We start from the raw sequence: 25801 nt of genomic DNA, 5'->3' as shown, positions 1-25801 counted from the left end.
GGTTCCACCTCAAAGCCAAATCTAAGGCCCCCCCAACCAGAGGGGCTGCCCCCAAACTCCACAGGCCCAACCCAAATCTGAAATCTCTGTCCCAAAGCCAAATCTGAGGTCCCCCCAACCAGAGGGGCTGCTCCCAAACCCCACAGGCCTTCCCCAAACCTCAAAGATCTGCCCCAAAGCTCAACTTGAGTACCCCAAACTTGAGGGACAGCCCCCAAACTTCACAGGGCCTCCCCAAAACTCAAATCTCTGCCCCAAAGCCCAACCTGAGGTCCCTCCAACCTGAGGGACTGCCCCCAAACAGCACAGACCCTCCCCAATCCTTGAGGCTCCACCCAAAGCCCAACCTGAGGCCCCCCCAACCTGAGAAGCCACCGCTAAACCCTGAAAGTCTGCCATAAATCTCAACACTGCCCCAAAGCCCATATTGAGACCCTCCCCCAACCCCACGAGGCCACCCCTATGCCCCACAGGCCCTCCCCAAACCTGAAAGCACTGCCCCAAATACCAACCCCATGTCCCCCTAGCCTGAGGAGCCACACCCAAAGCCCATAGGCCCTCCCCAAACCTCAAAGCTCTGCCCAAAGCCCAACCTGAGACCACTCCAAACCTGAGAGGCTTCCCCCAGACCCCATGGGCCCTCTCCAAACCTTGAGGCTCCACCCCAAAGCCCAACCTGAGTTCCCTCCAACCAGAGGGGCTGCCCCCAAACCCCACTAGCCCTCCCCAAACCTCCAGGCCCCTCCTCAAAGCCCAACCTGAGAGGCCACCCTCAAACCACAGGCCCTCCACAAAACTCAAAACTGCCACAAAGGCCAACATGACACCCCCCCAACCAGTAGGGCCACCCCCATACCCCACAGGCCCTGCCCATACCTCAAAGTTCTACCCCAAAGTCCAACCTGAGGCCCCCCAACTTGAGGGGCTGCCCCCAAACCCCATGGGTTCTCCCCAAACCTCGAAGCTCTGCCCAAAGCCCAAAATGAGATCCCCTCTAACCTGAGGGGCCACCCTCAAACCCCACAGGCCCTCCACAAAACTCAAAGCTCTGCCACAAAGTCCAACCTGAGGCCCCCCCAACCTGAGAGCTGCCCCCAAACCCTACAGGCCCTCCCCAAACCCCACAGACCCTTCCCAAAACTCAAAGCTCTGCCACAAAGTCCAACCTGAGGCCCCCCCAACCTGAGGGGCTGCCCCTAGACCTTACAGGCTCTCCCCAAACCTAAAAGCTCTGCCCCAAAGCCCAAACTGATGCTCCCCCAACCTAAGGGGCTGCCCTCAAATCATATGAACCCTCCCCTAACATCAAGGCTCTGCCCCAGAGCCCAACCTGAGACCCCACAACCTGAAGGGCTGTCCCCAAACCTCAAAGCTCTGCCACAAAGCGCAACCTAAGACTCCCCCAACCTGAGCAACCACCCTCATACCCCACAGTCCCTTCCCCAAACTCAAAGCTCTGCCCTAATGCCCAACCAGAGGTCCCCCTAACCTGAGGGACTGCCCCTAAACCGTATAGGCCCTATGCAAACTTCAAAGCTCTGCCCAAAGCCCAACCTAAGGCCCCTCAACCTGAGGGGCCACCCCCCAGACCCCTGAAGATCTGCCCCAAATGTCAAAGCTCTGACTCAGAGCCCAGCCTGAGGCCCACCCAACCCTAGAGGCTGCCCCCAAAACGCATGGTTCCCCCCAAACCTTGAAGGTCTGCCCCAAAGCCCAACTGGAGGTCCCCCAACCTGAGAGGCCACCCATAAACCCAACTCCCCCCCAAATCTTAAGGCTCTGCTGCAAAGCCCAACTTGAGGTCCCCAAACCGTGGGGCTGCCCCCAAACCCCACAGACCCTCCTGAAATCTTGAGGCTCTTCCCCAAAGCCCAACCTGAGCCCCCCAAAATGAAGGGCTGCCCCCAAACACCATGGGCGATCCCCAAACCTCAAAACTCTGCCACAAAGTATAACCTAAAATCCCCCCCAACCTGAGAGGCCACCCCCATACCCCACAGGCCCTCCCCCAACCTCAAAGCTCTGCCCTAATGCTCAATCAGAGGTCCCCTCAACCTGAGGGGCTGCCGCCAAACCCTATAGGCCCTCCCCAAACTTCAAAGCTCTGCCCAAAGCCCAATCTGACACTACCCCAAACCTGAGGGGCTTCCCCCAGACCCCATGGGCCCTCTCCAAACCTTGAGGCTCTACCCCAAAGCCCAGCCTGAGGCCCCTCCAACCAGAGGTGCTGCGCCCAACTGCACAGGCCCACCCCAAATCTCAAAGCTCTGCCCTAAAGCCCAACCTGATGGGCTGCCCCCAAATCTCACAGGCCCTCCACAAACCTTGAGGCCCCTCCTCTAAGCCCAACCTGAGAGGCCACTCTGAAACCCCACAGGCCCTCCACAAAACTCAAAGCTCTGCCACAAAGTCCAACCTGATGCCCCCCCAACCTAATGGTCTGCCCTCAAACCATACAAACCCTCCCCTAAGATCAAGGTTCTGCCCCAAAGCCCAACCTGAGACTCCCCCAACCTGAAGGGCTGCTCCCAAACCCCACGGGACCTCCCCAGACCTCGAAGCCCAACCTCACGCCCTGCCTCCAAACCCCAAATATACTCCCTAAACCTGAAAGCTCTGCTACAAAGCCAAACCTGAGGCCCCCCAACTGGTGGGGCCACTCCCATACCCCACAGACCCTCCCCAAACATCTAAGCTCTGTCCCAAAGCCCAACCTGAGATCCCTCCAATGTGAGGGGCTTCCCTGAAACCCCATGGACCCTCCCCAAACCTTGAGGCTGCATCTCAAAGCCCAACCTGAGGCCCTCAAACCACAGAGGTCTGCCCTAAATCTCAAGACTCTGCCCCAAAGCCCAACCTGAGACCCCCCCTAACCAGAGGGGCCACCCATATACCCCATAGGCCCTCCCTAAACCTGAAAGCGCTGCTCAAGTGCCCAAACTGAGGGGCCCCCCCGAAAACCCACAGGCCCTCCTCAAAACGCAAAACTCTGCCCCAAAGCCCAACTGAGATCCCTCCAACCTGAGGGGCTGCCCCCAAACCCTAGAGGCCCTCCCCAAACCTGAAAGCTCTGCCCAAAGCCCTAACTCAGAACCGCCCCCAACCTGAGGGACTTCCCCCAAACCCCATGGACCCTCACCAAACCATGAGGCTCCACCCCAAAACCCAACCTGAGGCCACTCCAACCAGAGGGGCTGCCCCCAAACTCCACAGGCCTACCCCAAATCTCAAATCTCTGCCCTAAACCCCAAGCTGAGGCCCCCTCAACCTGAGAGACTGCCCTCAAACCTCACAGGCCCTCCACAAACCCCATGGGCCCTCCTCAAACCACGAAGCTGTGCCCTAAAGCCCAACCTGAGGCCCACTAAACCATAGAGGCTGCCCCCAAAGCCCATAGGTCCTCCCCAAACCTTGAGGCTCTGCCCCAAAGCCCAACCAGAGGTCCCCCAACCTGAGTGGCCTCCCCCAAATGCCACACCCCCCAAATCTTAAGTCTCTGCTGCAAAGCCCAACTTGAGTTCCTCGACCTGTGGAGCCACCCCCAAATTCCACAGGCCCTCCTGAAATCTCAAGGCTCTTCCCCAAAGCCAAAACTGAACCCCCAAAATGAAGGGCTGCCCCCAAATTCCACAGGCCCACCCCTAACCTCAAAGCTGTGCCCCAAGGCCCAACCTGAGATACCCCCAGAGAGGCTTCCCCAAACTCCATATGCCCACCCCAAACCTCAAAGGTCTGCCTCAAAGCTCAGCCTGAGTCCCCCAAACAGAGGGGCTACCCTCAAACTCCACAGGCCTTCCCCAAACTTTGAGGCTCTGTCCCAAAGCCCAACCTTAGGGGCCACCCCCAACCCTCAAAGGTCTGCCCCAAATTGCGAGGCTCTTCCCCAGAGTCCAAACTGAGGCCCTCCAGAACCTGAGGGGCCACCCCCATACACCACAGGCCCACCCCAAATCTCAAAGTTCTGCCCCAAAGCTCAACCTGAGGGGCTGCCCCCAAACTCCATGGGCCCTCCTCAAACCTCAAAGATCTGGCCCAAAGCCCAACCTGAGGGGACTGCCCCCAAACCCTACAGACCCTCCCCAAACCTCAAGGCTCTGCCCCAAAGCCCAGCCTGAGGCCCCCGCAACTAGAGCGGCTGCCCCCAAAACCCACAGGCCCTATTGAAACCTCAAAGCTCTGCCCCAAAGCTCAACCTGAGGCCTCCAACTTGAATGGCCACCCTCAAACTCCATGAGCCCTCCCCAAAACTCAAATCTCTGCCCCAATCCCCAATCTGAGGTCCCCCCAACCTGAAGGGCTGCCCCCAACCCCGTGGGCCCTCCCCAACCCTCCAGGCCCCTCCTCAAACCCAACCAGAGAGGCCACCCTCAAATCTCACAGGCCCTCCCCCAAACTCAAAGCTCTGCCCCAAAGCTCAACCTAAGGTCCCCCAACCTGAGGGGTCACCCCCAGATCCCAAAAGTCTGCCCCAAATCTCGAGGCTCTTCCCCAAAGTCCAACCTGAGGCTCCCCCAAACTGGTGGGGCCACCCCCATATCCCATAGGCCCTCCCCAAACCTCAAAGTTCTATCCCAAAGTCCAACCTGAGGCCCCCCCCCCCCAACCAGAGGGGCTGCTCCCAAACACCACAGGCCCGCTCTAAATCTCAAAACTCTGCCCCAAGCCCACTCTGAGGGGTGTCCCCCAAACCTCATGGGCTCTCTCCAAACCTTGAGGCTCCACCCCAAAACCTAGCCAGAGGCCCCTGAACCTGAGGGGCTGCCCCCAAACTCCACAGGCCCTCCCCAAACCCCAGAGATCTGCCCCAAAGCTCAACCTGAGGGGCCACCCCCAAACCCCATGGGTTCTCACAAAACTCAAAGCTCTGCCCAAAGCCCAAAATGAGATCCCCTCTAACCTGAGGGGCTGCCCCCAAACCCCACAGGCCCTCCTCAAGCTTCAAAGTTCTACCCCAGAGTCCAACCTGAGACCCCCTCAACCAGAGAGGCCCCCCAAACACCATGGGCCTTCCCCAACCCTCAAAGTTCTGCCCCAAAGCCCAACCTGAGACTTCCCCAACCTGAGGGGCCACCCTCATACCCCACAGGCCCTCCTCAAACCTCTGTCCCAATGCCCAATCTGAGGTCCCCCTAATCTGAGGGACCACCGCCAAACTCCATGGGCTCTCCTCAAAACTCAAAGCTCTGCCCCAAAGCCCAACCTGAGGCCCCCCCGAACCAGAAGGGCTTCCCCCAAACTCCACAAGCCCACCCCAAATCTCAAAGCTCTGCCCCAAAGCCCAACATGAGGCCCCCCAACCAGAGTGGGTACCCCCCAAACTCCACAGGCCCTCTCCAGACCTCGAGGCTCTACCCCAAAGCTCAACCTGAGAGCTCCCCAACCTGAGGGGCTGCCCCCAAACCCCATGGGTTCTCCCCAAACCTCAAAGCTCTGCCCAAAGCCCAAACTGAGATCCCCCCCAACCTGAGGGGCTTCCCCCAAACCTCATGGGCCCACTCAAAATCTCAAAACTCTGCCCCAAAGCCCAACCTGAGGCCCCTAAACTTGAGGGGCTGCCCCCAAGTCCCACAGGCCCTCCCAAACTGCGCAGGCCCTCTCCAAAACTCAAAGCTATGCCCCATAGCCCAAACTGAGGTCCCCCAAAACTGAGGGGCTGCCCCAAAACCTCATGGGCCCTCCCCACAACTCAAAGCTCTGCCTCAAAGCTCAGTCTGAGGGGCCACCCCCAAACCCTGAAGATCTGCCCCAAACCTTGAAGCTCTGCCCCAAAGCCCAAACTGAGGTCTCCAATATGAGAGTCCACCCCCAAATGCTGAAGATCTTCCCCAAAACCTATGCCCCCCCAAACTCCAAGTACCCTGCTCCCCAAACCTTGAAGGCACTATTCAAAACACCTGGAGTCACACCTGTGGCCCTAGGACCATGCCCTAAAGCCCCAGGGATTCCCCCAATCCCAAGGGCCCTCCTCCAGGCCCTGTCCCAAACTCCACGGCCCCACCCCAAATCTCTAAGGTCCTGCCTTGGGCCCCAGGACCTTGCCTCAAGCTTTAAGGTCCTGCCCCAAAGCATGAGGGGTCCCCAAACCTTGAAGGCCTTGCCCCCAAACCTCCAAAGCACCCCTCCTAACCTGGAAGGCTCCCACCCAAATCCTGAAAGTCCCCAGCCCTGGTCCAAAGGCTTACCCAAACCCAGGGAGCCATATGCTCAGGGCCTTAGCCACTGTCTAACCTCACTCTGAACTGCCTTGGGCCCCACTCGTGGTCCCCTGGGCTCCATAGCCATTTTAGTGGTGTGAGTGGGCCAGTAAAAAGGAGTGGCAGGAATGGCCTGAAGGGAAGAGGTGAGGAGACTGAGGGAAGGTCAGGATCACCCCCTCCCCCCCATTCTGGTGGTGCTACAGCATCTATAGAGATTTGGAGTTGGAGTCAGAGGTCCTGAGTTCAGATCTGCCCAGTTAGTAGCTGTGTAATCATGGGTGGGTTATTTTCCCTCCCTGGGACTCAGTTTCTTTACCTGTAAAATCAGGGGATTGAACTTGATTGCTTCTGATGTCCCTTTTAACCTCTCTGGGACTGTTGATCTCTGCAGGGACTTAGGCCTCAATTTGTCTCTCTGAGGTACTTTCAAGTTCTAAGTCCTACTAAGCTCCCAAGTCACTTCATTATTTTGAGACCAAGTATCTTAGAACTGGAAGGCTCTTCATGGCCCATTTAGCCCAATCCATAAGTGAGCAAGAATTCTCTCTCAAGCAGTCCAAGTTGTCATTCTGCCTCGGCCAGAGGACCTCCCCTCCCCGTGCGGCCCAGTATTGGACCGCTCTCATAGTTAAGGAATTTTCCCATACACTGAGTTGATATCTTCTGCCCATTGGTCCAAGGTCTGCCCTCAGTCTCTCCCCATACCTCTAAATTGTCTCTTCATCTATAAAATGAAGGGTATAAACTAGGTGATCTGTGAGATCCTTTCCAGTTCTAATTCCTACATTCCCATAATGTGGAACCCCTACTGTGAAAGAGGCATGTAGCGCACAATCAGAACTGTCTAAAAATGAAATAGTAGGTCCCCACATTACTGGAGATTTTCAGGAATCTGGTAGAGGATACCCATCCTATAAGTATAGCTTAAACTAGGCTGGAAACCCTGGCAGACAAAGCTAGGTTGAAGGAGCTGGGGGTGTTTAGCCTAGAGAAAGGAAACAGTTTTAAGTGGAACAAATGATTCCTATCCTCAGATGTCTGCAGGGCTGCCAACTTGACCCTAGAGGACAGAACTGGGGAAAATGGGTAAAAGTGGCAGAGTCAGATTCCAACTCATTGTAAGCCCAAACTTCTGAACAAGTTGGACTGTCCACAAGTAGCCTGGCCCAGCCTGCCCAGGCAGTCCCACTTGAGTGGGGGATGCTGACAGATGGACTAACATGTTCACACCCACAAAGAAAGGGGAAATAAAATTATAGCCACCAAAGGGAAAACCAGCAAAGCCTCAGTCTTTCAATCTTAGATTATAATTCTTTGTGTGAGCTATATGTCTCATTGCCCCTTCCCTTTATAGAAAAGTGTCATGTTCTACAGGAGGCAGCTAGGTGGCTCAGTGAAGTCAGGAAAACCTGAGTGCAGATCCACCCTCAGACACTTATTAGCTGTGTGATCTGGGGAAAATCACTTAACCTGCTTGTCTTAATCCACTGGAGAAGGAAATGGTGAACCACTCCAAGAAAACCCCATGGCCAGTATGGCCCACAGAACAAGACTGAACATGTTCAATTAGGGATGTGACCAGAAGTGTAGTTAGGAGATTTTTCATCCTAGGCAGTAATCAGACCCTACCGAAATATATTGAAGTAGACCAGAGAAAATGACACCTCCCTTAGCACCCAATCTCCTGCTAATATAACTAAGTTAAAACGACCATTTCTAGTTATTTGGCAGCATTCTAGTACTGTTTGACTGTAGAGGCCTGTAATGAGTGTAGAAGGGACAGAAGATGTAGCTGCAGTCTGAGGCTAGGACTCCCCTGCTCATACCATGAGCACTTCCAGGGCCTTGGTTTGAGAGGCTGCTCCCCTTGCCCCAGCCAGGCCAGCTGCATCTGATACTCTCTTTTGAAAACTTAAGATGAGCAGTTAGAATGGGCTGCCTCCCATAAGTAGTGAACCTCCTGGTGTTGGAGAAATGGTGGGGATGACATATACCCATCAAGGATGCTGTGAAGGGAAGCCCCTCACCAGGGGACAGGTCCAGAGAGTAACCAAATGAAAGCCAGATGATCCCTCCCACCCCACTAATGCTATATGAGGTGTTGCTGTTCTTGGTGGGAGGTTGGCCTGGATGTCCTCTAACGAGCACAGGCTGTACTCCCCCCCCTACACACAGTAAAAGGGATTCCTACACGGAATGGAGGTTGTACTCGATGCCCTTTCTGCTCGCTTCCTAAGACTTGATTGTACGTATGCCCCCTGATACCATGATGCATTCAGAACTGGGAGCTCACTGAAGTGCCAAATGTTTCATTTCTTCTACAAACCATCCACTAAGACTATTCTTTTCTGACAGGTCCCCCACAAAATGCAGTTTCAAGGAGTAGGAGCTGCTCAACTGCTGGATCTGCCTCTTGGCGTCAAGCTGCCTCTGATCCCAGGAAGTAATACTTTATTCTACACGACAAATTTAAATGAAAAGGTAAAATCATTTCTATAAATAATGGCAAACAGGCACTTTCCCAAACCCAGTCCAGAGATGATGTGCCAGTCATGAGATCCCCGCTTACTGACTGTGCCACCTAGCATGAGCCGTAAAGTAAAATCAGGTGTGGTAGTTGGGGGAAATATCAAACCATGGGATAGGAAGTGTAGGTTGTCAACCCTCCTTGGTTTCTTTGGAATTTTAGGAAAACTACTTAAACTCTATTTCCAGTAAAGCCTCCGGTAAACTCATGTAATTCAAAGAATCAGATACAATTGATGCTTTATTTCTTCAGATCTGATTATTTAATTTAGGTATTACGAGAAAATCTTTTCTTCTTTCAGGTAAGAAAGACCAGAATTTGAGTCCTACCTCAAATACTTAATAATTTTGTGACCTTGGACAAGTTACTCTCTGAACTTCAGTTTCTCTGTCTGTAAAACAGAGGGAGTGATAGCATTCCTCCTCAGGAATGTCCTGAGATTCAAATGAGATAAAGCACTTTGTAACCCTTAATAAACAGAGCAAGTAGGCAGGCACACAACTATCTAACACTGCTAAATACCCTAGGCAGACTTAGAATGTTCATACAAAACCTCTGTCCTTCACCTCTCAGCCCCAGGGCATCCCGACACCCTGATCTTATCTTCCTCAGGCCCATCCTAAAGTTAGAGTAGAAAAGAATAATATGACGATATAATGCAATAAGGTAATAGTGCAATTACTGTGGGGAAAGTGCTTTGTAAACTTTAAAGTGCTTTAGAAATGTGAGTTATATTTAAGTTTATAATACATTTTTGGTTCTTTTCTATATTCTGTATTTGTGTTCTGGTGTTGGAGTCTAAAATAAAATTTAAAAAAAGAAATATGAGTTATTAGAATTGAAAGTCAAGAGCGTCAGGCAATGATGACTGTAATAAAGTGAGCAAGACCACCTTCCTCCCAGTCAAAAAAAGACTCTTAATCCACAAGTTGTGGTCACGTGACCGAGCAGAGCTCTCCCATCCCACCTAATGCTCAGCACCCATATCCTTTCTATGAGGTTAACTGCCCAGTGCCCAGAACTCAGCCTCAAAGTTCTGATGGTCTCCAGGCAACCAGCCTCCATCTGCATCAACAGAACCACTTAGTCAAGAGCAGCCTTTCCCAGCTTCCTAACTGCAAAGGCTGCCTGTCAGTAGACAGTTGCAAGCTGCTCACTTTAGTCACTGAGGACTAAAGGGTACTGCCCCCCCCCCCCAGCATCTGCTTCATAGGAATGGTGTAAGGATCAACCAAGAGAATGTTCATCTAGTGCTTTGTGAGCCCTTGCATCTTTGTTAGCTATTATTTATCAGAGAAATACTAGTTTTTCTGTCCAGACTTCCTACTTGCTAACTCTGTGACCTCAGACAAATCATTTAACTTCTCTGAGCCTCAATTTCCTTGCCTATAAAAGGAAGGGATTGGACTAAATAGTAACCATCGTTTCTCTAGCATTTTAGAGTTTACAAAGCACTTTTTCCCCAATAAACTTGTAAGGTAAAGAGTTCAAGGATTATTATCTCAGTTTTTCAGGCTCAGGGAATGAGGTAACTTTCTTGGTATCACAGTTAGTAGGCATCTGAACTAGGACCTGAACCTACATTTGACCCCCAAATCCAACATTCTTTCCACTATGCTTTCTGGCTCTTAATGAGTCCTGAGGTCATAGTGAAAGAACTCAAATTAGGAACAAAGGACTCTGATGTTCAGCCAAAGTTCTTCCCACTGGCCTACACTGTGGCCCTTAATTTACATTTAGATCATGATTTGCCTAGGGTCTTCCCAGGGTATTTAGCAGATAGAACACTTTATGCGTATATTATCTCATTTGATCTTCATAATTACTGTCAGGGAACAAAAAAGGATCCGACATTGGCTGTTCATGATGGTAGGAAAATGGCAGCATGACAAGAGGTCTCGATTTAAGATCTATTACAATGAAACTTACAATTGAACAAAACATGAAGAGTCCTCAGTTGCCTCAAACTAGCATGTGGCTGACGAGGATTTAAGAAGTAGCTTGGCTAATGGGAAAGTGTACTAAACTTGATGTCCAAAGACCTGGGTTCAAATTCCAGTTCAGATATTTTCTATATAACCCTGAGTAAGCCAGTTATCCTGAGTCTCATTACCTACATCTGTAAAATGATAGTAATGCAGTAAGAGTAATACAGTAATGGAATGATATTACAGTATAATACAAGAAGATAATAATGCAGTACCTGTTGTACAGGATTACTGTGGGAAAAGTGCTTTGTAAACTTTAAAGTGCTTTAGAAATGTGAGTTATATTTAAGCTTATAATATATTTTTGGATCTTTCTGTATTCTGTATTTGTGTTCTGGTGTTGGAGTCTAAAATAAAATTAAAAAAAAAAGAAATGTGAGTTATTAGAATTGAAAGCCAGGAGTGTCAGGCAATAATGACAGTAATAAAGTAAGGAGACCTCACTCAGTTCAAGGAAACAAATTATTTCAGTTGACAACTGCCATATAGCCTGTGATCCTAATCTGATGGATCTGGCAATAGCTGCACCATATTGACAGGACATTAGTTCACTAAATATGTCTGTCATTAGTCTTAAGACAAAATATAGCCTTGTCACAACCAGTGTTTTGAACTAAGTAAAGGAGAGATCTGTCAGCAAATTGCTGCATTTATTATTGTTATCCTTCCCAGAGTGACTTGCAATTTATATCAGTTCTTACTTGTGAATTGGACTATAGTCCTCAATTATGTCCCCTCTTTTATTTTCACTGAAAGTTTGGTAGTGAATTGGGGGCTGTTGCCGACCAGGGGACTAAAAACCCAACTAAGGAAATCTAAAACCAAAGCCAAGTGCTTAAAAAAATTTCAATTTTATCCCACCCCCTTCCTTTTATCTTGGATACTGGGTAGCTGCTTCTGCACTTGCCATCGCTGGGTCCTAAGCTTCAGGGTGTCCAGAAAGTGGGATAGGCAGGCAAGGACTGCCCCTTTACTGTATCTTCCACAGTCTGACTGCTGCTGCTGCTGCTGCTGCTGCTGGGCAAGCAAGGGAGAAGAGCCTGAAACCTCATTCCTTCTGTCTTTCCCCCACCAAGGACCCTCTGTGACCCACCGCCACCACCATCCTGCTAGTGAAAAAACCCCACATCATTTGGTAATAGGCTGATTTACAAGTGGGGCCAGAAAATGAATCACAGCTTTCCTAGCAAGTGAACAGAATGATGGTGGCATTTACATTGTGGTTCTTACTGCAGATGTGGGTAGCATTCACTTGAAGATTTGATCCTTAGAGGGGTATGTGCGTGAGAGAGAGAGACAGAGATAGAGACACAGAGAGACCGAGAGAGAGACAAAGAGAGACAGAAGGAGAGAGATAGAGAAGAAGATAGAGACAAGGAGACAGAGAGAGGAGACAGAGATAGGGAGAGAAAAGGAAAGAGATAGAGAAGAAGAGAGAAAGAGGCAGAGGAGAGACAGACAGAGAAGGAGAAAGAGAGGAGAGAGAGAGGAAGAGACAAACAGACATGGAAAGACAGAGAAGGAGAGAGGGAAGAGACAGAAGGAGAGAGGCAGAGTCAAAGAAGGAGAGAGACAGGAGGAGAGGCAGAGAGCAGGAAAGAGAGAGAGGGAGAGGCAGAGAATGTGAGAGAGAGAAGGAGAGATGGAAGGAGAAAGAGGAGATACAGGAGAAAGAGAGGAGAGGAAAAGAGAGGGAGAGACAGAGGAGAGAGACAGATAGAAAAAGAGAGAATGAGAGACACAGATATAAGAGACAGAAAAGGTGAGTGATGAGAGAGAGAAGGAGACAGAGGACAGAGAGGAGGAGACAGAGAAGGAGAGACAGGAGAAAGAAAAGGAAAGAAAGGCAGAGACAGAGGATAGAGAAAAAGAGAGGCAGAGAGAGACAAGGGGAGAGACCAGAGAGAGACAGAGGAGACAGTGATGAAGAGACAGAGAGAGGGAAGAAGAGACAGAAACAGAGAAGGAGACAGAGAAAGAGAGGGAAGGAGAGAGGAGAGATAAGGAGAGCAGACAAACATGGAGACAGAGAAAAGGGAAAGAGACATAGAAGGAAAGAGGAGAGGAGAGAAAAGACAGAGACAGATATGGTGAGAGATAGAAGGGGAGAGAGACAGAGAGAGAGGAGACAGAGACAAAGGAGAGAGAAACAGAGGAGTGAAACAGAAGGAGAGAGACAGAGAAACAGAGCAGAAAAGAGACAGAAAAGAGGAGAGAGAGACAGAGAAGGAGAGAGAGAGAGAAAAAGAAAGCAGCACGCATTTTATTCATGTAAAATACTGTTGACAAGTGGTCCTTCAGTACATGGAAGGCCACTGCGTACTGGTGTGAACTCTTTGGCCCATGTCCTGGCAGCAGGTCTGAAGGAAGGGATGAAGGTTCCTGCTCTGGATGAGATTCCAGGGTAACTCTCTGATTCCTAACAATGGCATTTGGCTTTTATTCTTTCTGTTTTCATGGACGCTGTATTCTTGAACCACAGTGGACTCTAGGTTCTTGTTCATTTTCAGATTATGAAGGTGTAGCAATGGTATCCCTTCATCATTTCCCACAGTGGTGAGGCAGAGTGGAGGACGGGAAAGAAGAGGGCAACAGCTACCTACCTGTCCTGTTCTCTCTCCCTTCTCTCATTTCCCTCTTTGGTCAGTGCTCAGTGTATGGTGATGGTGATTACACGGGAGAAAGAAGCTCTGTGGGGAGAAAGAAGGGAAAAGAAGCAGAGGGTTCTTACTCAAACCATTTCTTTCTTTTTTAATATCACTGTCTCTCCCTTACCCCCAGTAGATCCCTTCTTTGTAAACAAATAAGTAGTCATGCAGAACAAATCACAATGGTGATGTCAGAAATGAATGCCTTTTTCTGCACTTGCAGTCCACCACTTCTGAGAGGTGGAAGATGGGCATTACCATCAGTTATGATTGGTTCACTGCATTGATCCGAGTTCTTTCAGTTGCATGTTTTATTCTCAGTGCATGTCATTTCAGTAATGCTGTTAATTCAAAGTGCCATTTTACCAATCTTCTGTCACTAATATTTTTAACTCTGTTTCCAGCTTTTTCAGCCCTCTTATGGTTTTAACCTAAATGATCCTTATGGTCGGCTACTAGAAACCAGATACAAAAACCTACATGACCCTCATTTAAGTGGCTACTACAAGCGTAAAGATATCTTGAAGAAATTAAGGAAAGGAGGCCACATCACCAGCAATAACAAAGTGGGTTGTCACTTTTTTTTTAGTCACATAAATGTTTTATTGACATGGTTGACACTTGATGCTCAGGGCTCACTCATCTGTTATTCAGTTGGGTAGTAAGTACCTAGTGAGTGACTACACATATTACCCCTCCCCGCCCCAATGTTTGGGTCAAGAGAAACCAGACAAATCCTGACCTATTGTCTCTGAGATTACTTCATACATTACCTTTTCTCTTTGGGCATTAGTCTTTCTGTAATCTCAGTCAATTTAAAGCTAGAAAAGAGTACACGTAATGGAGGGAGATAGCACCAAAGGAAAAACTCACCATCTTCAAATATTTGAAGGGCTATTACCAAAAAGAGTAATTAGACTTATTCTTCTTGGCCCCTGAGAGCTTTATTGAGACCAAGCAGTGCAATAGAAGTGCCAAAGACAGAGGTTAGCTTGATTTAAAAAAAAAACACTTTCTCAACAACTCAAACCATTCTAGAATAAACAGACTGGGCTGCTTTGTGAGGCATTTCATTCTCCTCACCAGAGGTACTCAGGCTGAGGCTAGATGATTCATGATTCTGAGGGGCGGTTAGATTCAATTTGATTTTATTCAATATTTTGTTGAACTAAATTCAGTGAATTCAAAGTCACATGGGATCTCGTAGGCCATCTAGTCCAGCTTGTACCTGACAAAAAATTCTTCTACAGCATTACCGACCAGAGGTTTTACAGTCTGTGCTTGGAAACCTCCCTTCAATCACTCTTTCTGGGCCAGGTTTCCCAAGGGTTTTCTTCTAACCAACACCCCCTCCCCATTTTGATCTAAATGACCTTTATTTATGCTACAACCACAACAACACATCACTTGTTTTTCCCTTCACTGAGCCCAAACCAAATGTGTTCTACCATGCTTTCCTCCTCGTGTTCTTCACCTGGATAGAGCTCTTTCATATGCATTATGACTTGCCCGCTGCTTTTATCCGTTTTGTTCCTTCTAAGTAAGGTATATTTTAAATTGTGGCCTAAAAATTCACACCCTGTTCTCTGACATCTTCTTAGTGGGATGTTCACTCCCCAGATCCACCTTTCTCTTCTGAAATCCCTACTTTCAGTCAATAGCAATGATGAAAAGTCCAGCTGGGTCCCCAAGATCCAGTTTCTTGGCCAGTCTTTCATAGTCTTCCTGGTGACTCTTCCATCAGTCCACAGAGACTCACCAGGGATGACAGGGAGCAGTTACTTTGGACAGCTCTCCAGACAACCCTGTTCCATCCAGGATCCATGCCTAGGATTCCTGTCAGCTCAACAGGTAGGCACCTCAGTACTTCTCAACAGAAGGCCAGATGCAGCATCAAGCATCATTTGTTGCTCCTTCTGACCACTACTGGATGCCTCTCTCCTCGTGGCCCCTGAGGAGCATCATTAAACCTTAGAACTCAGGAAGTGGCTTCCTCCTGGCCATGTAGGAGCCAGGGGCCAGTCTTCTCTTCCATGGAAAGAATCCCATCCCTATTTACTTAGCTCCAAACATTCAAAGATCCTTCTTTATTTCTTTCTCTGGATCACATTTTTCCACCACCTTCCTCACTCAGGTTGGGATTTCCTACTGCCTCTTTCACGTATTTTTCTCCAATTCCTCCTTGAGGCTATCCCTCCCTTTTCAAAAGAGATTTCATTCTCTGCAAACCTAAAGTGTAGAGCTTTATTCCTTAAGTCTGTTCATCTGTTCTAGGACAGAGACCAGCTGTTATTTGCTACTAGCAGAAATACAACCATAGCATGCTCTCCACAGAATACTTCCCAGTTCTCCTTGCTGCCCACAGGATTTGAAGCTGGGTCCTCAGTCCTTTATGGCTCACCTACTGCCAACAGGACATGCCTTTTTGCTGTTAGAGGCTCAGCCACTGAACAAAGCTTGCTTTCTTTTTGCCTTTTCTTCCAATAGAATAATGCCGTATCTCCTCCAGGTGCCTTTGATCAGCATCTGAGATTGGTGAGCAAACAGAAACTGCTCTGGGCAGCTTTCTGGTGAAGGTCTCAAGCAGGAATTCAATTACAAGCAAGATCTGATCTAATTCGATCTAATTAGCGGCAGGTTTCTTTTCTACTTTTCTTATTGCAGCGCACAGGTCTCCTTCCAGTTCTCTGACTTCCACTCAGGTGGAAGTTGGATTAGATGATCTCTTTGGTCCATTTCAAAATGATGAGTTACTCCAAGGATATCTTCTTTCAACTGCACTGCAGGGCTTTCCCACGATTATAGATGTGAGCATTATTGGCACTATTCAGAGGAATCGTCTCTGGATTCTTTTAAAAATCTAGAAGGAAAAGGTTCCCAGAACAGAATGTAACCTGGTAGAGTATATTTGCATTGAGTTTAGTTTCTCATTGGTATTTTGTTTCATTTTTACAAATCTACTCATCGAGAGAGAGAGAGAGAGAGAGAGAGAAAGAGAGAGAGAGAGAGAGAGAGAGAGAGAGAGTGTGTGTGTGTGTGTGTGTGTGTGTGTGTGTGTGTGTTTGTGGTGGTTGTTATCATCACCAGATGTTCCTTATTAGCTAAGGGCATTCACTCATCTATTGTGGGGATAGGAATTGCTTGTCAATATAGACAGCTGTCTAAAACTGTTACCTTCACCATTGACCCTGAAGTGTGTTACTGTTATATTTGGGGGGAAGTGTCTATTATAGAAATAATACCTTTCAATTTCTGTATTTTCTTCTTTAGGTTATATGCACTTTGAGAGAGTTCAATAAATACCGACAGTATCTAACAAGCCTCAAATTAGACTTTGAAAGAAACTATATAAGAGAACAAGTAAGTAAAAGATCTAAATTAATTTTCTCTCGTGTCTTTAAGAAATTCCACTTGGGAGAGTTTGGGGGGAAAAAGGATTTGAGTTATCTGCCTCAGCTGCTGAAGTTTACTTCTGTATCTCATTCTCCTGGTTGTAGTCAAGGAATCCCTTCTCTGCTCCTCTGCCCAATCTCTTTGTGATGTTATCATTGTTTTCCCCAAGGCTCTTTCTTTGACTCTTTTCTCTCCACACACTCTCTCCCTTATGGCTTCAGGTATCACCTCTCTGTAGCACACTCCCCAGTCTCTCCAGCCCTGACTTTTTTTAGTCCCAGAACTTTCTCTCCAGGTGCCTTCTTGTCTCTCCTCCTAGAAATCCCCACATTCTGTAACTGGATTCCAGTACAGTTGAAGACAGTTACCTAACCATTTTTCAATAAAATTGGCTCCTTTGTACTCCTATGTATTTTATGAATTTAAAAAAATGCAATTCTATGAGGGGGTCCATAGCTTTTACCAGGCTGACTGGCAAAGGGATCCCAGGAAAAGGTTAAGAAGCTCTGAGTTAGACAAACACCAACTAATTCTGCCACCTTCCACGTGGAGTTTGGATTTTGTTTCTCTTACAACCTGCTTTTCCTTTCATCTTTGTTCTACAATTAACACAGTCTCCTAGATTTGAAAACTTAGGGTAACTTTTGACTTTTTCCTTTTGTTAACCTCTCACATCTATCTTTTATTTTAGTTCCACTGCTACCACCCTGGTATTAACCCGTATTGGCACCTACATGTACCACTGCAATAGCCTCCTGACAGGTTTTCCCATCTTCACTCCATCCCCACTTTGAACCATCCTTCACACTACTTCAAGATGGCTTTTTTTGCTGAGATCTGACCATGGCACTCCTCTGCTTCAAACCCTTCAGCAGTTCCATGCTTGCTCCCCGCTAAAGGTCTTCTTGAGAGCCCTCTGTGGTCTGGTACTGCCCTCCCTTTCTAGCTTTCCAGCCATACCAGACTAGTTGTTATATTGTATGTATACGTATATTTGTGTACATATGTGTATTTGTGTATATATGTATGTGTACATGTGTTTCTGTTTGTATTTGTATATGTGTGTATGCATCTGTGTATGCATGTATGTGTATATTATATACACATATACATACATACACATACACACATACATACATACACCTTGTCACCTTTCTAGGGTCAATGAAGCTGGGTGAAAATGAAAGGGGCTGCCCCATAGTGTGGAAGCTGGTCATAAACAGCAGTGTCCCCAGAGTGGGGGAATGTCCTAATCTTTTATCCTTTCTCCTGTCTTTCTCTGCCACCTGCTTGGATAGAGACATTTGGCTTTGGTGTCCCGACAGTACATCCTTTTGGGTCATTTGAGTCAGAATGTAGTATGATTGACTTCTTAACCATAGATGGGGTACAGTTTTCTCTCTCCAACCCAAATGGCACATATAAATGTTACACATGAAATTCTTAACCCATCATTCAATTTCCTTTTAGAAAATGCTTGAAAAACAAGTCACCAGACTCCAGGAACACAATCAAATCCCAGACAGCAGAGATGCCGCACAGTTCAGAGAATGGCTCTTACAAGACGGCACACGGTCTGTTCAGGACCAAGAGCGCTTAATAAGGCACAGGTAGGCCTCCCCTTGGCTTGTGTTTCAGATCCATGCTGTGGACAGCATCAACAACAAAAGCCAAACAGGTTTTGGTAAGGTATTAGCAAAGTCATGAAACCTGCTCTATATTCATTTCTTTAAAAAAATTTTATTGTGAAATTAATCATCAATAAATTCAAACATGAGAATATATAAAAAAAGGACAAGAAAGAGGACCGTGTAAGAGTTACTTGTACATTTCTGTTCATTTAGGGAAGAGAAGTCAATTAACAAGATGGTTAGGGCTAGCACTGTTGACTCTGAAATGCTGCCCTGTTAGGTGCCCAGCTGACCTTTACTTGCTCATTTGTATTTGTGCCCAAAGATATTTAGATATGATCAGCAAGGAACTGGAGAAGCTTGAGCGCTCTGCTGAGGAACGACATCTCATCCGGATGAATGAGGAAGAGAAAAGACAGAGGGAGCAGACAAGAAGAAAACTAAGTCTTCGGAGGAAGATCGAAGAGGTGAGAAGAGACACTGAAAATGGGGCAGGCAACAAACGCTGCACATAAGAGTACTGTGATAGGTCCTAGGGAGTGAAAAGAGGAAGTAAGAAGGCAGTGGGTCACAGTGGAAAGAGCACTGGCTCTTGGAGGCAGAGGACCTAGATACAGTCATACTTCTGCTACTCACCACCTGTGTGACTTGGGCAAATCATTTCCCCTCCCTGGGCCTCAGTTTGTTCCCCTGTAAAATGAAAGAGAGAGACTAGACAGAATCTGAGATGCCCTCATCCTATGATATTCCTGTTCCTGTATGATCCTGTCAAATCTGTCCCATCTCTACGGAGCTTATAATCTAGTAGGAGAATGAGACAGATAACTACAATATAAATACATGATAAATGTGAGATCTGAGGGGAAAGATCACTCACTAATGACTTTGCAGAGGAAACGACAGTGGAGTTAGGCTTAAAGGCTAACCAGTCAAGGAAAGGCACTCCATCTAGAATGGACAATGTGAGCAGGCCTGGAGGCAGGGGAACACAAGGCCTGCTCTTGGGAAGGTGAAGAGGACACTTTGTCTGGAGTCCCAAGTGAGATAAGACTGAAAAGGAAAGGGTGGTACCAGATGACGGCCAAGGTGGGGGGAGGAGTCTTGATGGATGGGATTGGAAGTTGAAACTTTGCCTGGCAGGCACATAAGGAGTCCCAGAAGGGTTTGAAGCAGAATGACAGCCAGATGGATGCATAAGAATATGGAGGATGGTTTGGAAGGGGGGAAGAGAGACTAAGCACTAATCCAAGCAAATGATATTGAAGGCACCCGTGGCAAAGGCAGCGCACCTAGAGAGATGGGGCAGATGCAAGAGATGCTGGGAATAGGACCAGATACAAGTGAAGATACTTGCCATTGTTTTCCTTCTGATCACCTCCTGTAACCTTCAATTTTGTATTCTTGTACATGGATTATCTCCCTCCTAGACTACAGGGCAGAGACGATGCCGCCTTTGCCCGTGTATCTCCCCTCTGTGCCTAACACAATCTATTGCACGTTGAAGGCATTTATTAAATGTCAGGATTGAATGAATTTTCAAGCACCCTTAGCTTCATGACCTCCTCTTTGGAGTTCCTTCATGATTGCTCCATCTGTCTCTTCCCTCTTCGCCCTTTTATTACCATGTGAGAAGACTGGAGTCCAGGAATGAGCTCAGGCTGAGCACAAGTCTGTACTTTATGGATGTACCTCGGGGGGCTTTCTGAGGTTAGAACGGTCGTTCTGCTCTGCTCATCTTCCCAACTCCCCTGAAACGCAGAGCAATGTTATTTTTTTAAGTGAAACTTTTCCTCCCTTCTCCTAAAGTGTACATATGAAATGAATGAACACAAAAGCACTCAAGAAGCACTTAGTAGGTGCAAAGCATTGTGCAACTCATTGAAAGAACATTGACCACAGGCTCTCTTGGATGAGGAAGAGCAAAACCGTTCCCTCCAGCCCCTTATTAGGTTTCATGATTCAGCCTTACTTGGGCCTGAACTTTGTACTGTTGACAGCCTGAGCTGCCAGTGATGAAAGAGCTGCTTTGGCCCTAAGCCCCTTCAAATGCATCCATCCACAGCTGGGCCATTGGAAGGTTGCCAGTGCGCAGAAGTGTGGGAGACAGTCTCTCTTTCACATTCACTGGGTGAGCTGCTCTGCCCTCACTGATATCCTTTAGGTCCAGTCTGTGAATGCCTGCTACTTTGTCCAGTGGAGGGTGGGGTGGGCAAGTGGGTATCATATTGCAAAAACACAGTTGTAGTGAAAACTAAAAGGCCATGTTGTATACAATAAACCCTACTCTCTAGGAATGGAAAGCAAAGGAGATGTTACTTTTGACCAGAATTGGAGAAGAAGTTAAAAGAGAAGCTCGGGTCGAGGAACAACGCAGGAGAAGTCGAGAGGAGAGTGACAGGAAGGTACAGAGGGGATGTTGCCTATAACTGTGACTCACTACAGAGAATACTCTGTTCTTTGTCACAAGCCATCACATCCTTTGATCGTATGGACTTGACTAGGGTCTGTTATCCCCAAAGACAGGCAGTTGCCAAAGTTTACAACCATATGGGTGAGACGCACTAGCACTCGCTCTCTGTCTGGTTGTCTCATTCTGACTACTGTCTCTCTCCATCTCCCTCTCTTCCCCACGCCCCCACATCAATACCCATTGTAAGAGGATCGCTTTTGACTTTCCCATATGTAAATGAATTATGTGTACAATCACCAAAATCTGAAAAGTCTAGAGAGAAAATAACACAGCTGCTTTTCTTAGGCCCAGAGGTTTTAGAGAGAAATGTTCTCAGTATTTTCCTCCCAAATGTTTCCTTTGGTACTAATATTAGGCTAAAATTTCAGATACTCTTTCTTTGTCCATAAATTCTCACCTAAATAATAATTCTCATTTTTGGAGTACTCTAAGGTTTTCAAAGTACTTGACACCTAACAACCCTGTGAAGTTGGTAGTAAAAACATTATAATCCCCATTTTACAGATATAAAACTGAGGCCTCTTGAAGGGAAGCAACCAGATCATATGATCAGTTACTAACCATCAGAGCCAAGATTTAAACTTGGGGCTCCTGAGTCCAAATCCAGGATTCTTTGCGTTATGCTATGTTGCCTGCAAGTAATATATGACTTCTGAGTCAATAGATGGCATTCAATAAACCTTGATTAGTAGTAGGGAGTCATCTCCAGTTCTGACCTGTGTCTGTCCTCTGGACTCAGATGACCCTGCAGGAGAAAGTGAGGCTGAAGACTTTACACAGCCCTGCCTCACTTAAATCCAATTTGCTTGCAAGTCAAGACGTCACCCTGCCAATGTCATTGGTCCTCTTCCAGAATGAAGGACAAACAGCAATTAGTAGTATGCTGCTATAAAATATTTCAAACGCTGGGCTAAGAACTGAGGATACAAAGAAAAAGAAAAAACAGAGGAGGGTGACAGCTACAAGCAGCAGTTGGCATTTGTTTAAATTGGGGACTTTTAACCTTTGTGATGTTGTGGTTTCCTTTGGCAGCCTAATGAAACCTATAGGCCCTTTTTGGAATCATGTTTATAAATGCATAAAGGAGAACGTGCAAGGGTACAAAGGAGACTGATTTTGTTGAAATAAAGTTATTGAAAGTCATTGGAAAAACAAAAGCTTACAGACCTGGCTTAAGAACCCCTGGTTTAAATCATTTTCAGAGCAAAGGAGGAAAGAAAAGGGGAAGACAACTTGACATGCTCGTCTTGCCATTGCCACCTCCCAAAGGCAATCTCTTCCCAGTCTGTGTCCCAGAGCAGCCCTACAGAATGTGCTCCATTCTGGTGGGACCCTACAAGTATGACTTGGCCCTAAACTTTGCTTAGATCACAGGGGCCTCGTCTTAGCATAACTTTCAATGGATGCTTTACATGATGGACCAGGGCAGACAACAAGAGAGCATGGCTTTTCCACTAGGAAAGAGCACTGGGTTTGGATTAAAGGACCTGAGTTCAAATCCCAGGTCTCAAATTCCAAAGACCTGGATGGCCTTGGTCCAGTTACTTAAGTCCATCTGACTGCTACTTATATTTTATCCTTGTTGAAGCAAAAGGTGCGGTGCTTCCCTACATAGCCAGCATGCTGCTCTCAGCCTTGCCCTAGGTGGAGCTTAGGAAATTTGGGAGCAAAAGCATAGTGAACAAATACCACTTTTTGACAAAAGGAATTTTGCATTAGAAAATGGAAAGTTGACGCTAAAAATGTATTTTCTTAAACGTTTTAGAAACAAGCACTTCTTGAGAAAAAAATGGCGTATCACTTGCAGAAAATGCAAGGGAATGGCTTTAAAAAAGAAGAAACAGAGAAAATACCATCGGAATATAAAACAGAAGAGACATTGTTTGAAAGCGATGAGATTAGAAGACAAGGTAGCTGGGTGCAAGCCACTGATCAGTTTATTCCTCTGGATCTGTTCCAGGCTCTGAGGCTCAGTCTCGCTTTGGGGTCTCTCTTGCTCTCACTGTCTCTTGATTGCTCTGTCCCTCACTTGATCTCCATCCCTTCTTTCTCCCTCGTTTCATCTTTCTTTCTCTTTCTCTCCCCTCTTTCCTCCTTTCTTTTCTCTCTCCCTTGCTTTTCCCCTTTCTTCTCCGTTTTTCTCCCCTTCTCTCTCTTCCTCCCTCTTTCCCTCTCCAAACATCCTCCTCTCACTCCATCTCTTTTGCTTCCTGTATCTCTCTTGTATTCTCTCTCTCTCCTTTTTCTAGTTCTCTCTCACTTTTCTCTTATTCTCCTTTTCTTTCTTTTTTTTCCCTTTTAATATATAATTTATTTTTTCAGTTCTTAACATTCACTTCCACAAGAATTTGAATTCAAAATTTTCTCCCCATCTTTCCCTACCCTCAACCCCAGGACATCCCTTCCACCCCTTCTTCCAGCCTGTCCTCCCTTTTATTACCCACCCTTCTTCCATCCCCCTTCCCCTCTATTTTCCTGGAGGGCAAAATAGATTTCTATACACCATTGCCTGTATAGCTTAATTTCCAGTTGCATGCTAAAACCATTTTTAACATTGCTTCTTAAAGCTTTGAGTTCCATATTTCTTCCCTCCCTCCTCACCCACTCTCATTGAGAAAACAAGCAATTCAATATAGGTCACACATGTGTAACAATGCAAAGCACTTTCATAATAGTTATGTTGTAAAAGACTAACCACATTTCCCTCCGTCCTATCCTGCCCTTCATTTATTCCATTCTCTCCCTTGACCTATCCTCTCACAATAGTGTTTGCTTCTGATTATCTTTTTCCCCAATTCCCCAATTCCCTGTCCCTTCTACTATCTTCCCTCTCTTATGCCCTTCCCCCTTGCCTTCCTGTAGGGTAAAATAGATTTCCTTATCCAATGGAGTGTGTGTTATTCCCTCCATAAGCCAAATCCCATGAGAGTAAGGCTCAATTTCCTTTCATCTCCCCTGCCCTTCCCATCCATTGTAGAAGCCCTTTCTTCCCTCTTGTATGTAAGATGATCTGCTACATTCTACCTCTCCCTTTCTCTTACTCCTAGTACATTCCTTTCAACAGTAAATTTTATTTTTTTAGGTATCCTCCCTTCATATTCAGCTCACCCTGTGCCCTCTGTCAATATAGATATACATACATACACACACACACACATGCACACGTGCACATATACACATACACACATGTACATATACATTCCTACACATATATACACATACATACCCATACACACCTACATATATGTATATTCATATATATATACACTACATATATATAGATATTTGTATATATTCCCTCTATCCTAATACTGAAAAAGGTCTCATGAGTTACAAATAACATCTTTCCAGGTAGGAATGTAAACAGTTCAACTTTAATAAGTTCCTTAAGGCTTCTCTTTCCTGTTTACCTTTTCATGTTTCTCTTGATTCTGGTATTTGAAAGTCAAATTTTCTATTCAGCTCTGGTCTTTTCAACAAGAATGCTTGGAAGTCCTCTATTTCACTGAAATTCCATTTTTTTCCCCTGAAGTATTATACTCAGTTTTGCTAGGTAGATGATTCTCGGTTTTAATCCTTTCTCCTTTCACCTCTGGAATATCATATTCCTTCGATCCCTTAGTGTAGAAGCTGCTAAATCCTGTGTTATCCTGATTGTATTTCCACAACACTTGAACCACTTCTCTCGAGCTGCTTGCAACATTCTCTCCTTGACCTGGGAACTCTGGAATTTGGCTACAGTATTCCTAGGAGTTTTCCTTTTGGGATCTCTTTCAGGAGGTGATCAGTGAATTCTTTGTATTTCTATTTTACCCTCTGGGTCTAGAATATCAGGGGAGTTTTCCTTGATAATTTCTTGGAAGGGCACTTTTTTGGATTGTGGTTTTCAGGTAGACCAATAATTTTTAAATTATCTCTCCTGGATCAATTTTCCAGGTCAGTTGCTTTTCCATTGACATATTTCACATTGTCTTCTTTTTTTTCTTCATTCTTTTGGTTTTGTTTTATAATTTCTTAGTTTCTAACAAAGTCATTAGCTTCCATCTGCTCCATTCTAATTTTTAAAGGACTATTTTCTTCAGTGAGCTTTTGAACCTCCGTTTTCATTTGGCCCATTCTGCTATTTACAGCATTCTTCTCCTCATTGGCTTTTTGGACCTCTTGCCATTTGGGTTAGTCTGTTTTTAAAGGTATTATTTTCTTCAGCATTTTTTTGAGTCTCCTTTAGCAAGCTGTTGACTCACTTTTCATGATTTTCTTGCATGACTCTCATTTTTCTTCCCAATTTTCCTGCTACATCTATTACTGGATTTTCAAAATCCTTTTTGAGCTCTTCCATGGCCTGAGACCACTGCATATTTATTTTGGAGGTTTTGGATGTAGAAGCCTTGACTTTTAGGTCTTCCTCTGATGGTATGCTTTGTTCTTCCTCATCGAAAAAGATGGAAGAAAATACCTGTTCACCAAGAAAGTAACCTTCTATATATAGTCTTTTTTTTCCTTCTTTGGGCATTTTCCCAGCCAGTTACTTGACTTTTGAGTCCTTTGTCAAGTGGAGGGCATACTCTAGGGACCTGTAAGTTCTCAGTTCCTCCAAGGTGGCACAATCAAGGGAGAGGAGTTTACTCCTCTCCTGGCCTGTGATCTGGTCTGGGAGCAACCACAAGTACTCTTTTCTGTCCAGGATCTGAGAGTAGGATTCCCTCTCCAGAGTCTCTGCCAGCTCTGCCACACCGGTGCCAGTGCTCCTCCTCACTCCAAGACCACCACTCAGGGCTGAGACCCAGATCAGTGGCTTGATTCCCACAGGGTTTTTAGGCTGAGGGCTCCAAAAGTGGATGCTGTGCATCAGTGGCTGCTACTGCCCTGGGGCCATGGCCCGACCTTGCTCCCCTCTCACCCAGGTAAAACAGCTTTCTCACTGATCTTTGAAGTTGTCTTTGGCAT

General features: G+C 46.6%; 2 protein-coding genes across 17 annotated transcripts in view; one reads left to right on the top strand and one right to left on the bottom strand.

Annotated features, from left to right (window-relative positions):
- The window catches only part of LOC140515485 (fibrous sheath-interacting protein 2-like), a 100047-nt gene that overhangs the window by 1194 nt on the left and 73052 nt on the right, over positions 1-25801 (top strand). For 3 of the 8 annotated variants that reach the window (XM_072626214.1, XM_072626213.1, XM_072626216.1), the window contains exons 2-8: positions 8553-8678; positions 13765-13926; positions 16631-16720; positions 18224-18363; positions 18710-18851; positions 20676-20786; positions 22620-22764. In XM_072626214.1, coding sequence (XP_072482315.1) covers positions 8553-8678; positions 13765-13926; positions 16631-16720; positions 18224-18363; positions 18710-18851; positions 20676-20786; positions 22620-22764 — 916 coding nt within the window. Of the gene's footprint in view, positions 1-8552; positions 8679-13764; positions 13927-13965; positions 16168-16630; positions 16721-18223; positions 18364-18709; positions 18852-19649; positions 20787-22619; positions 22765-25801 lie in introns of those variants that run through there. The other 5 variants (XM_072626215.1, XM_072626219.1, XM_072626221.1 and 2 more) reach the window with 5 other exon arrangements.
- LOC140515491 (uncharacterized) overlaps positions 1-25801 on the bottom strand; it is a 497421-nt gene that overhangs the window by 446470 nt on the left and 25150 nt on the right. For all 9 annotated transcript variants that reach the window (XR_011971047.1, XR_011971051.1, XR_011971053.1 and 6 more), the window contains exon 5: positions 13316-13402. The gene's annotated coding sequence lies outside the window, so the exon portion shown is untranslated. The remainder of the gene's footprint in view (positions 1-13315; positions 13403-25801) is intronic.

This window comes from Notamacropus eugenii, chromosome X (genome assembly GCF_028372415.1).
Source record: "Notamacropus eugenii isolate mMacEug1 chromosome X, mMacEug1.pri_v2, whole genome shotgun sequence".
Taxonomy (NCBI): domain Eukaryota; kingdom Metazoa; phylum Chordata; class Mammalia; order Diprotodontia; family Macropodidae; genus Notamacropus; species Notamacropus eugenii.
This window is presented reverse-complemented; position numbering and strand designations above follow the sequence as displayed.